The 13,059-nt window shown below is 36.1% G+C and overlaps 1 protein-coding gene across 10 annotated transcripts in view; it reads left to right on the top strand.

Moving 5' to 3' along the window:
* The window catches only part of ALB (albumin), a 139,365-nt gene extending 127,604 nt beyond the window's left edge, over nucleotides 1–11,761 (top strand). For all 10 annotated transcript variants that reach the window (XM_060148035.1, XM_060148028.1, XM_060148030.1 and 7 more), the window contains 9 exons: nucleotides 1,398–1,527; nucleotides 2,522–2,736; nucleotides 4,055–4,187; nucleotides 5,520–5,617; nucleotides 7,006–7,144; nucleotides 8,005–8,228; nucleotides 9,400–9,532; nucleotides 10,174–10,241; nucleotides 11,602–11,761. In XM_060148035.1, coding sequence (XP_060004018.1) covers nucleotides 1,398–1,527; nucleotides 2,522–2,736; nucleotides 4,055–4,187; nucleotides 5,520–5,617; nucleotides 7,006–7,144; nucleotides 8,005–8,228; nucleotides 9,400–9,532; nucleotides 10,174–10,215 — 1,114 coding nt within the window. In that variant the 3' untranslated portion in view covers nucleotides 10,216–10,241; nucleotides 11,602–11,761. The remainder of the gene's footprint in view (nucleotides 1–1,397; nucleotides 1,528–2,521; nucleotides 2,737–4,054; nucleotides 4,188–5,519; nucleotides 5,618–7,005; nucleotides 7,145–8,004; nucleotides 8,229–9,399; nucleotides 9,533–10,173; nucleotides 10,242–11,601) is intronic.
* Nucleotides 11,762–13,059: the final 1,298 nt, after the last annotated feature.

The raw sequence follows: 13,059 nt of genomic DNA, 5'->3' as shown, positions 1-13,059 counted from the left end.
ATATCTTTTTGGTTGTCTAAAAGGTAGAAATTTGACAGAGGTGAAAACCAGAGCATCAGTAACAATTTGTCATTATTTTTTTATCATATCTTTTCTAAGTAGTCAAAGAATCTAGAGGACTTTTTTGTTCTTCTAGGACAGGTGTTTAAACTCCCATGTATTTATAATGACTGTGATCTTAGTATAATGGTCCACTGTTTTTATAAAGCTGTAGTCAGGGTCTTTTATTTAATTTTATCTCCCCTCCACGCAATTATCTGAAGTGTCTGCTTGTCTTTTTATGTTCTGATAATTAATTTCAGCCATCAGGTTTTCTTCTCACTTTCTTGTAGCACCAGTTCTGCGCTTAATGTCTTGTTTTTTCCTGGGCCTCTGTTTTTATATTATTAGCTAGCTCTAGAAGCATCATCCTTCAGTATCTGAGCCAAGGAACTCCCCTTCTCCATCTCCCACACCCCCGTCACCAATCCCTCCCTTCTAGTCAACACGAACAGGAAATAAAATGAAAATAGATATTTTGCAAACTCTCTAGAAACTGGCACTTGAACAAACTATCTTTGCCTGTCATCCCTACCATCTATACCACCAAAAGCAACCAAATCAATAAACGAAACAACCTCAACATGAAATGATACATAGTTAAACAGGCTATGATTAGTTTGGGGGAAGAAGTGTCTTTTATCAGATTTAGGCAACTCCGAAATGATTTGGGAAAGCTTGTGGATGTTAGCCTTTTACATCTTGTCAGTGAGCTGAGAGATTATGCTGAATCAATTTCTTGGTAAGAATATGCTGAATCAAAACTCTCTAATTTTGTAGAAGTTATGAAATTTCTTTTCTCAGAGACCTGTGGAAGTCAGGAAGAATGTGTTTTAGTTAATAAAAAAAAGGATAACTGGAATTTGTATGGCACTTTCCAGTTCATAAAATGCTTTCATATGTATTATCTAATTTAATCCTCACAACAATCCTTTGGTTTAGCATGTTGTTGTGACTCTGTAGAGACTGAAGCTCAGAAAGGCTAAGTAACTTGCCTAGGGTCACACTGTCAATAAGCTATAAAGCCAGATCTGGAAGTCAGCTCTGGGCTCCAAACCTGATGCCTCTCAGCATGTTGCCATTTTTAGAATCCCTCTTTGATTTCTGCTTTCATGAATTGCTGGACTTCTAACAACCATACACACTCCTACAATGGATAAGTAGGCCCTAAGGAAACATTTTGCCCTAAGAGAACAATTTGGTTCAGAATTAGCATTAAAATAAGAACTAATAAATCTTACAAATTATTTCTCTATGTTATTTTATCCTAAATTTTCTTGTTATACGTAGTATTTTCCTAGTACTTTGATATAAAATGTTGCCTGTTAATATTCTGATGGGAGAATTTTCTTCTTTAGGTCAGTAGCTCGCCTGAGCCAAAAATTTCCCAAGGCTGATTTTGCAGAGGTTTCCAAGATAGTGACAGATCTTACGAAAGTCCACAAGGAATGCTGCCATGGTGACCTGCTTGAATGTGCAGATGACAGGGTAAAGAATCCTCAGTATACCTTTTGGTAACTTACTTGCTTAAGTTGGTAGAATCAATTTGTTTAGCATCAGAACAACTGAGAGTGGTTTGAGATAGTTTTCTATGCTCTAATCTGCTCAATACTTGCCTTGCCTTGCGGTTCTTTCCTTCTTTGTTTCTCTCTCCTTCCTTCCTTCCTTCCTTTCCTTCTCTCTCTCTCTCCTCTTTCTTTCTTTCTTTCTTTCTTTCCTCTCTCTCTCTCTCTTTCTTTCTCCTACTCAGTAAGTGATCTGATAAACTCACTCAGTAATTTGTAATCCCTTTCATTCATATTCTGAGAACAAAAGCTTAAAACTGAAGTAAGACAGTTACAAAGGTAGATTTGTAAGAAGATTTTTTAAGGAGGTGGGAGGAGTTGGAGAAAGGCTAGAATCTGAAGAGACCTTTGGAAATTATGTAACTTTTTGCTCTATATTCTCTCAACTATCCGTGTTAAAAATACAAATATTTAGCATATCTTTTTCTCAAACTGAAAAATATGACCAAATACCGGAATACTAATCTCTTAGTACACTTTCTGGAAAATTTAAGGCAGATATTTTACATGTGTAAGTAGGGTCTGTGACTGTGATCTTGACTAATTTTTCAAAAATCTGTAACACTTTAGTTTTTTGGTTTCAAGATGCCTGCACTTAATTTGTGGGGAGTATTTGGAAAAACAGTACTGAGTTTTAGTTTAAAATTTAAATGCTTTAACAGTAGAAATATAAAATTAATAAATAACAGATATGAGACCTTATTACTGACTAGTTTTTTTCAAATCAAGTGGAAATGTTTTAGTAGTTCTGTGTCTCTAGACTTAGCAGCACAGACTGAAAATATTCACAGAACGCAGGTTGGTATATGTATGGTCTTAGAATAAAATGAACTTGTTCTGCCAACATAGTAAAAGTCTAGGGAGGAAGCACAGCAAAGTCAATTTACGTTGAACAGTTTCCATCAACTTGCTTGTAGGCGGATCTTGCCAAGTATATATGTGAAAATCAAGCTACAATCTCCAGTAAACTGCAGAAGTGCTGTGATAAGCCTCTGTTGGAAAAATCCCACTGCATTTCAGAGGTGGAAAAAGATGAGTTGCCTGAAAACCTGTCCCCATTAGCTGCTGATTTTGCTGAAGATAAGGAAGTTTGCAAAAACTATAATGAAGCAAAAGATGTCTTCCTGGGCACGTAAGTGGATAAGGAATGATCTTTCATAGTTTTATATGGTCTCAGGATTTAGGAAATTATTCTAGGCTTTCCTTTGGAATTGCTACAATCTTCATGTTGCCTACAATGTTTCTTTATTCTTTCTTCTCCCAGTCTTTAAACATTTTTGGAAAAAATTAATTTTAAAAATTGTTGTAAAATTATATATGCATACAGCAGATGCTCAATTAATAGAGAAGAGTACAAAGTAATAATAAAAGTTCATTTTTACACCCCCATTTCATTCCTTACTCCTTAGGAATATTTCTGGAAATACCTGTAGAAATATTTTGTGTATACATAAATTATATACATATTATCCATTCATGCATTCATTCAAAGAATATTTCTTGAACTTATATATCTGTGAATATATGTAATACATCTTTATGTCTCTATATCTATCTATCTACCTATCTATTGATATATCTGATGTCAGCAAAGAACTATAAAGAGAAGTAGAATGTTACCAGATGCTTTATATTTGGTTAAAAAGACCAGAAGTCTGGTAGCATGGCAAGGCAGCGTTAAATGACAGCAATTAAATGACAAAATCGATGATTATATAAAGTCAGTAAGTGTAGTGATAAACTTTGCATTTTTATTGCTCAATTATAATAGTATTCTGTACATTAAATAATATTTCATAAAATTATGTAACCATTAAGAATTTACTCATACAGAGAGGAAAAAAATTAAGAAAATATCTCTATTAATCTATCAGAACCTTTTTGAGGTATAGTCCGAATCAAACAAATTATACCTGATCGTAACGGGTGTCATTCCTCAGACATTTAATATGTGCCAGACCGCATGTGTTTCACATAGATTACGTCATCTATTTCCTACAGTTTTCCTTATGAGATAGGTACTATTATTATCCCCATTCCACAGAGGAGGAAACAAAGTCTTGATAGTTTTAATAAGTTGCCTAAGGTGATATAATAAAATAAGTGGCAGAGCCAGGATTTGATAGCTTTAACTCTGAACTCCCAAGTCCTTAGCCATTAAGCTTTACTGCATGGCGTTTAGTCAAATTCAGACCTTTATGATATGAGTTAATTTTGTGGTTAATTATGGGGTGTTTTTTTTTGATGTTTTATTTACTTATTTATTTGTCTGCACTGGCTCTTAGTTGCAGCATGCATATGGGATCTAGTTCCCTGACCAGGGATCGAACCCGGGCCCCCTGCATTGGGAGTGCGGAGACTTAGCCACTGGGCCACCAGGGAAGTCCCAATTATGTAGTTTGTCTTGCTCATTTGTCCAACTAAATCTATTTTATTGTCATCTTAATTAGGTTTTTGTATGAGTATGCGAGAAGGCATCCTGAGTACTCTGTCTCATTGCTGCTGAGAATTGCCAAGGGATATGAAGCCACACTGGAGGATTGCTGCGCCAAAGATGATCCTCCTGCATGCTATGCCACAGTGGTAGGTTTCTGGAAGGAAAAAAATATATAGCTCTTTAACTGATGATTCTAATAACAGGAAAGAAAAATAACGCAAGAATGTTACATAGTGCAATTTAGATTTTTTCTTAAGATGGTTTCAACTCTGTGCTTTTAAACATTATAGGAATAATAGCCTTAAATAGAAAGATCAAAGAGAGCAATCTCTAATTCCACAAAATCTTTTTTTTTTTTTTTTTTTTTTTTTGCGGTACGCTGGCCTCTAACTGTTGTGGCCTCTCCCATTGCGGAGCACAGGCTCCAGACGCGCAGGCTCAGTGGCCATGGCTCACGGGCCCAGCCGCTCCGCGGCATGTGGGATCTTTCTTCGGGGCACTAACCCGTGTGCCCTGCATCGGCAGGCGGACTCTCAACCACTACGCCATCAGGGAAGCCCTAATTTCACAAAATCTTGACCATGCTTTTTCTCCTTTTTACACTCCTGAGAACAAAATAAAGTAAATTTAAATGTTAAGAGATTTAACTTAGATATAAAGAAAGTTAACCTGATTCCAATTTTATTAAGTATCAAGAATTAGTATCATAAGAAAGATTGTGAAATCTAGTACTTTAGAATATTTTCAAATCCTTTTTTGAGACAGTTTAAGAATGGTTTTACAAGAAATTAAGTGCGGAGAGGAAATCTGTTTTGAGAATATTTAGCATATTTAGCTATGCTAAAATAGAATTTTATCATGTTTGAGATATTTAGTACTCCTAGCACATATAGTGGTGCGCAAACTTAAGAATCAGAGGAAAGTCATTTTTTTCCTCTACCAAGAAACTGGTTATATGCCAAGTGCCACACAGGAACTGATGACCAAGGTAAAATCTCTCATCTCAGAAAGCTCAGGGTCCAACTGGAGAAATGGCTTAATAATGATGATACTTACAATCATAGCCATCATTTACTGAGTTTTTACTATATTCCAGGCTATGTTTTAATTTCATTAGCTCAGGTAGTCTACAAGAGCAATTCTCTGAGGTGAGTACCATGTTCATCTCCATCTTAGAAATGAGGGTTCTAAAGCTTTGAGATGGGAAGTAAAGTTGCACAACTAGAACATGAGTCAGGTTGACCTGGCTCAAACATCCGCAGTTGCACTCCAGAGTCTGAATGTTCTTAATCACTTATCTCATACGGTCTCATCAAATAAACAGTTTGGACATATTATAATAGATTTGACATCAAAAATCTATTTTCATGGCTTTGGGCAGAAAGGAGGAAGGATCTCATTATGCCTAGAAGGATGAAACACAACCTGCATCTGGTCCTCAGGGAGAATGTTGTAAACACTATTCTTTTATTTTTCAGTTTGAGAAACTTCAGCCTCTTGTGGAGGAGCCTAAGAATTTAATTAAACAAAACTGTGAACTTTTTGAAAAACTTGGAGAGTATCAATTCCAAAATGCGTAAGTATTTTTGCTTATTGACTAAATTTTTCATGTTCATTTAATAAATATTTAAGCCAATTTATAGACCACCTATCAGAACTTTTTTTTAAAATAAATTTATTTATTTTATTTATTTATTTTTGGCTGCTTTGGGTCTTCCTTGCTGCACATGGGCTTTCTCTAGCTGCGGAGAGCAGGGGCTACTCTTCGTTGCAGTGTGCGGGCTTCTCATTGTGGTGGCTTCTCTTGTTGCAGAGCACGAACTCTAGGCATGCAGGCTTCAGTAGTTATGGCTTGCAGGCTCTAGAGCGCAGGCTCAGTAGTTGTGGTGCATGGGCTTAGTTGTTCCGCGGCGTGTGGGATCTCCCAGACCAGGGCTCGAACCCATGTCCCCTGCACTGGCAGGTGGACTCTTAACCACTGCACCACCAGGGAAGCCCTATCATAGAACTTTTAATCTTGAAAATAAAGTATCATTTCTAATCACTCTCCATCAAGAAAGACCAGAGAAAATGAAATAAAATAGTTGATGGGATGAAGAGGCCTATATTTGAGTGCACTTTAAAAAATTGGGCTCTTAAGTCTGGGAGGAAAAATATCAAATCTTGGGATATAGGAACTGAGGATGCCATTTGAAAGTTAAGAAATAGTTTATGAGCAAACAAAATATAGCAATGCTTCACAGAGCAGAAAATAGTAGATCTTCAGTAGCAGTAGCTTAATAAGATGATGGATTAATGTCCCAATTAAATAGAGCCTTATCTGTGGAAGTTAAGACAGGAAGGGACACATCATTTAGTTATTTATTGTTCAGCTTACACATGTTAACACTCTTCTACCTATAGGTGCTAGGAATAACAACAATGAACAAGACATAGTCTCTTCCCTTGAGTAGATTATGGTCATACATTGGCTTTCAATGGTGATTAGCATTCTTAGTAAATGATTATTACATGCTAGATACCACATCAGGTTGATTGCATGCTTTGTTCCTTTTAATTTAATCCTTGCACTATCCCTTTTGAGTCAGGTATATTTCCTTCCATTTCATGGGTGAGAAATTTCATCCATGTCTTTCAAATTTAGTACAGTGCTGATGTATGTTAAGCTCTCAGTAGGTTTTATTGAAAGAAAGAAGCAATTAATAAATATCTTAATGTCACTGAATTACAATAAGGTAAGCCACTTTCCTAAGATTATACAGCACAGGTGGATTCAAAGCTAGGCTTAATTAGTTGCTCAGGACAAGGTCTTCTCCCACATTACCCCGCCAACCTGGAGATGATAATTTTATGAATGGAAAACCATCTTAGTGGATTTTGGCTAAGTGATCTCTGCTTGACCTGACGTGTTAGAAAAAGACAGTTTCTTGCCTGGCTGAAAACACATGGATTATGTTGTTATAGGCTCATAGTTCGTTACACCAAGAAAGTACCCCAAGTGTCAACTCCAACTCTCGTGGAGGTCTCAAGAAACCTAGGAAGAGTGGGCTCTAAGTGTTGTAAGAATCCTGAATCAGAAAGAATGTCCTGTGCTGAAGACTATGTGAGTCTTTTAGAACATAATAAAGTTAATAATGATGAACTTTTGCTTTTAGATATTGACAAAGCTAACTTTCAGAAGTGAGGGTGGGCTAATGTGTGTGTGTTTGTGTGTGTGTGTGTGTGTGTGTGTGTGTGTGTTTTGTGTATATGGTAATGGCAGCCAGGATTTGGTCACCTGTATTATCCTGACCATCAGAAAGAGGTTTTAGATAAGATTCCAAAAATGATAAACTGTTGAAAAAATTCTGTGAACTTTTAATGTTCCATCCTGGAATTTTCTAAATTTTTACTTTCTTTGGATCTTTTTTTAAATTTTTTTTTTTTGCGGTACGCGGGCCTCTCACTGTTGTGGCCTCTCCCGTTGCGGAGCACAGGCTCCGGACGCGCAGGCTCAGCGGCCATGGCTCACGGGCCCAGGCGCTCCGCGGCATGTGGGATCTTCTCGGACTGGGGCACGAACCCATGTCCCCTGCATCGGCAGGCGGACTCTTAACCACTGCGCCACCAGGGAAGCCCTACCCTGTATTTTTGCTTTGCATCATTGGATCTTTAATGTATCAGTATAACACTATTTCTTCCCTACTCCAAGACATATATCAGGATTCACCTCAAATTATTTAATCAATTATTTTCTCAATAAATTATTCTTAAAATGTAGACAATTTAATTAAAAGAGAAGACTTCAAAGTCCCTTATTATTTGTAGTTCTAAAAATAAGCAAATCGTTTTCTCAAATCAACCTAGGATTCAATGTTGCTAGTTAAAATATAACATTTGTTTTGGTCCTTTGGAAGGTAGGAATTTCATGGAAAACTTTTCATTATGCTTCCTTTGAACTTCTGCTCTCCTGCCTGATTTTAGCTGTCCTTGGTCCTGAACCGGTTGTGCGTGTTGCACGAGAAGACACCAGTTAGCGAAAGAGTTACCAAATGCTGCACGGAGTCCTTGGTGAACAGACGGCCATGCTTTTCTGCTCTGACAGTTGATGAAACATATGAACCCAAAGCCTTTGATGAGAAAACATTCACCTTCCATGCAGATTTATGCACACTTCCCGAGAATGAGAAACAAATCAAGAAACAAATGTGAGGAGTACTTCATTACTGCATGTGTTTGTAGTCTTGATAGTGAGAATTGTAAATTAAAATGAGCAACTTTTCCTTAAGTAGTGATTATATACCTTAAATACTTAAATATTGACCTTATTAAGCAGATAAAAGTGTCAAGAATAAAATGGATAGCATTTTGTTTTCTTAGCAAAAGAAAAAAAAAACAGTACTATTCAGAATAATCTTGTGGATAAAAGCTGCAGTAGAATAACAGCTTAGGCTAGGTCCAGCAGAAAAAACTGAACTGATGCATTTTTGCAGATAGCAAATTAGTTAGTAGAAATCATATGGAAATTTAATTCTAGGCATGAATGGTTATTTTCAGTTTGTTCTATGGCAACGCACAGACAAGGCAACCCCTCAAGACCTGACTTTTGAGAATGGAACTTGGATTAAAAATATCTGGGATTTAAAGTTCTGAGGCATGACTCCCTATTGCTGTCACAAGGGGTTATAATTGCATGAAATTTAGCAACATAAATTTGCTACTATCTCTGGTGGATTCTGATCATGGACATAGACTTAAAAGTCATATTGCAAAACCTGCCATGCCCATATGACTCTCTAGCACTATTGTCTCTGTAGATGTCAGTGAAAGAGAACCACCCACTCCCATGAATTGGATAGTTTTATTTCCTATGGCCGCTCCATTATTAACTTTGAACGGGCAGATTACAATAACCAAATATAAAGATTCTCAGATTAGAAACTTTTTAAATGGAGCCCAAGATAAGTAAGTTTTTCAGGATCATTTTTAACTCTCAAATTTTAAAACTTCCATATGGCATTACTTCCAAAATCTGAATAACCATATAAATGCAATGACATCATCCTTTCCAGTGATTTACTGAAGAATGATTTGTTGAGATTTACTGACACTACAAATGTTGAGCAATTTACATTGATTACTTAATTTGATCCTTCCACTGACCCTGCGAAGGTGGATTTTATTATCCTCATTATGCAAATAAGAATATTGAAGCTTATAATGGTAAGCCTGGGCCTCAGGTCCAGAGTTGTCTGGCTCTAAGACTTAGCATCTTAAGTAGCAGCGATACCATTTTTACCATCTCCATTTTTCTGTAGAGAGTAAACTTTTTTTCCGGTTTTTTTTGTTTGTTTGTTTTTTGTTTTCATTCAAATGCAGTGCACTCGTTGAGCTGGTAAAACACAAACCCAAGGTAACAGAGGAACAACTGAAAACTGTTATGGGGGATTTTGCAGCTTTTGTAGACAAGTGCTGTGCAGCCGAAGACAAAGAGGCTTGCTTTGCTCTGGAGGTACTGGAGTTGTTTGCCTTCATTTTCACATGTCTAATTTCCTTTGCTGTTGCATTTGATCAAGCTAGGGGTTAGTGGTTGAAGTATCTGAAAGACATTATGTGCATGTAGAACAGGAATCTTATTCTTCATACAATTGTCTTACCAAATGACTGAAATAGCTCTTTTTTCTTTTAAATCTCCTGCTGCACTGTAGTTTATTACTAAGTGTTTGTAATGTTTGTTCTGTTTCCAAAGTTGTGATGTTTATGAATATAGATAGAAATATTTATAAAGCCTGAGATGTTTTGGTAGAGACATCATCAAACCAAAGCATTAATTTATTTAAACATTTTCTTGAAAATGCTTGTTTGTGATTTGGTTGAATCTGAATGTTTATTTTACAGGTTAGTGTGGAAATTTATATTTAGATGTCTGAATCATTTAATATTCCCCGTATGACTTGACAGTAATTTTTTTATTCCTTTGGGGGCAATGATGCTGGTGAGCTTCCTTCTAGAGATTCTAGTACTAAACTGTTATTAAAGGATGTGATGTACATAAAATTACTTTGTAATCACCAATGGCTGTATAAATGTTACTTTTTTACCCTAATAGTGGTGCTGATATTTTCCCCACATCTGTCGTTTCTTTGTATTTAGGGTCCAAAACTTGTTGTTAAAACTCGAGAAGCCATAGCCTAAAAAGAACACAACCACAAGCATCTCAGGTAACTACACTTTAGATTTTTTTAAAAAACTAATTTTAATAGTTATTATTAAAATAGCAAAGATCAACTGACCAGTGCTAACCACTGTTCTAAACTGATTATATATATTAACTTCTTTACTTCTCAAAATAGTTGCCTGAGTTGAGTACCATTATTATTCCCATTTTGCAGATGAGAAAATGAAGGCCTAGATCAAGAAATAGGTTAAATAATTTACCCAAGGACTACCCAACCACGGAGCCAAAATTAAAGATTTAAACCAGGGCTTGAGAGTTAACCACTGGCCTGTTCTGACCCAATGTGACACAGAAGACAGAGTCATTCTACTACGTACTGGCTCAGGAGTGGGAAACTTTAGGCAATAGGCTGGACCATATGAAAGTGCATTTTTGTATGTACAAAAACAGTTCAATATCAATGATTTCATATGGTTCAACCATATAGCTCAAGAACAAATTCATTTCATTGGAGAATATGATAGGTCTACCTTATGTGAACTTTTATTACAAGTAAATAATTTGCTACTAAGTTTCCAATGTGTCAACATGCTGAGCTTTAAGAGAATTTCTCTTCTTATGACAAAAAGGCCCACTTTAAAATTTAGGTGTTTGAACATAAACATGTTTTACCCATTTTGGTGTAGTATTTTGGGGGAAATTATAATAAAAAATAGAATGAACTTCCTTTTTGAAACAATTTGTCCAACTATTTTTTAGCATGAATTATTTTCATATTTTTTAAACTGTGATGTTTATTCCACTATCAGATTTTAACTTGCTCTTTGCCTATATGGTAAAACCTTCATATTGTGCATTCAGGAAAGGAACCAGCTTCATATCTTTGCAAATTTGGGCATTTCAAAATGTGATTTGTTTTAGTCCTAAATGGCAAGATTTTCTTCCTAGAGGTCTAACTTTGAGAAGACAACTTTTTTGTTTGTAATTAACTTAAGTAAGAAGTAGGTGTCGGGAATTCCCTGGCAGTCCAGGGTTAGGACTCCATGCTTCCACTGCAGGGGACACGAGTTTGATTCCTGGTCTGGGAACTAAGATCCCACAAGCCACACTGTGTGTTGTGGCAAAAAAAAAAAAAAAATGTAGGAGTTAAGTAAATGACCCTGAGAGTTAATGATGAAAAGCCTGTGTGACGAAGAGAGGACTTTACAATCCTTATTGCTGTGTCCTCTCCCCTAGTCCAACAGAAGAATTCAGCTGCCATGAGTCTAGGACAGGCTTGAATTGTTTTCATTGGTGGAAATTGCGGAAAGGCAATCTAAGCAATTTGGCATTCATTTGAAGAGATTTGAAAAAACACATGCCATTTTATAAACAGTAATTATATTTATCTTTTTGTTTTTCAGCCTACCCTGAGAGTAAGAGGAAAAAAAGAGAAACGAAAACTCAGAGCTTATTCATCTGTTTTTCTTTTCTGTTGGTGTTAACCAACACCCTGTCTTAAGAACACAAATTTCTTTAAATATTTTGCCTCTTTTCTCTGTGCTACAATTAATAAAAAAATGAAAAGAATCTAACATAATTGTCCATGACTGTTATTTTTCAAAGATGTGTTGCCACCCTGAAAATTTTGTAGGTGCTATAAAAGTTCCACTGTTCTCTCCCCATTTCAGTGGAGGACTTCTAGTTCCTTATGGGTTAATTATGTAAAAGAAACATTAATACTGTTCTGAGTTATGGATTATAAGCATTCAATGTAATATTTTAACATTATGATAATTCTGGATAAAAGAATAGAAACTGTGGTATAGGTAAGGCATACAAAACATGGCTTCTTCTTACTACTAAGACTCAATTATAAAGGTGGGGGACCAAAAAGATAGAGAGGATTGTAAGGATGTAGTAGTCCTCCCTTATCTGCAGGGTGTAAGTCCCAAGACTCCCAGTGGATGCCTGAAACTGCAGAGAGTACCAAATCGTATATATACTATGATTTTTTCCTGTACATACCTACCTATGATAAAGCTTAATTTATAAATTAGGCACAATAAGAGATTAACAACAACTAATAATAAGATAGAACAATGATTACAATATACTGTAATAAAAGTTATGTGAATGTGGTGTCGTCACTCTCTCAAAATACCTTATCGTACAATTTTAATGCCTTTTCCATCTTAACTAAGCACTTATTACGCACTGTGGCCATAACTTTTGCAGTTTGCAGTGTGAGAACAAGACTAGTATGAATATCTTTCTCCTTCTTCACAATTTCACAGGTAAAAGATATGTCCTTAACATAGATCTTAACACGCTCGGTATACAATTCTTTTCCTTTCCATATTAAGTTGAGAATTTTCACCTTTTCACTTAAAAGGAGCACTTTATGGCTTCTCTTTGGCAGACGTGAATTGCCAGCATCATTACCCTTGTACTTTGGGGCGATTATTAAGTAAAATAAGGGCGACTTGAACACAAGCACTGTGGTCCCATGACAGTTGACCTGATAACTGAGAGGGTTGCTAAGTGACTAACAGGTGGGATATGCTGGACACAGAGATAATTCATGTCCAGGGCAGACAGCACGAGATCCCATCATGCTATTTGGAACAGTGTGCAATTTAAAACTTATGAATAATTTATTTCTGGAATTTTCTATTAAATGTTTTTGGACCGTGTTGACCTGAGAAACTGAAATGGCAGAAAGTGAAGCCATGGATAAGGAGGACTAGGGTAGTTAACTGAATTAGGAAAAAAAATGATCTTAGAAGAAATTTAAGACAGTTTAGGATGACAATACAAGAAGAATATAAGAAGTTTAACAAGTTTGGAGAAGCATTATTGGAAGAGAGGATTAAGAAGTC

This window comes from Lagenorhynchus albirostris, chromosome 4, assembly GCF_949774975.1.
Source record: "Lagenorhynchus albirostris chromosome 4, mLagAlb1.1, whole genome shotgun sequence".
Classification (NCBI taxonomy): domain Eukaryota; kingdom Metazoa; phylum Chordata; class Mammalia; order Artiodactyla; family Delphinidae; genus Lagenorhynchus; species Lagenorhynchus albirostris.
Note: the sequence above shows the minus strand (reverse complement) of the source record. Positions and strands in the feature narration are given on the sequence as shown.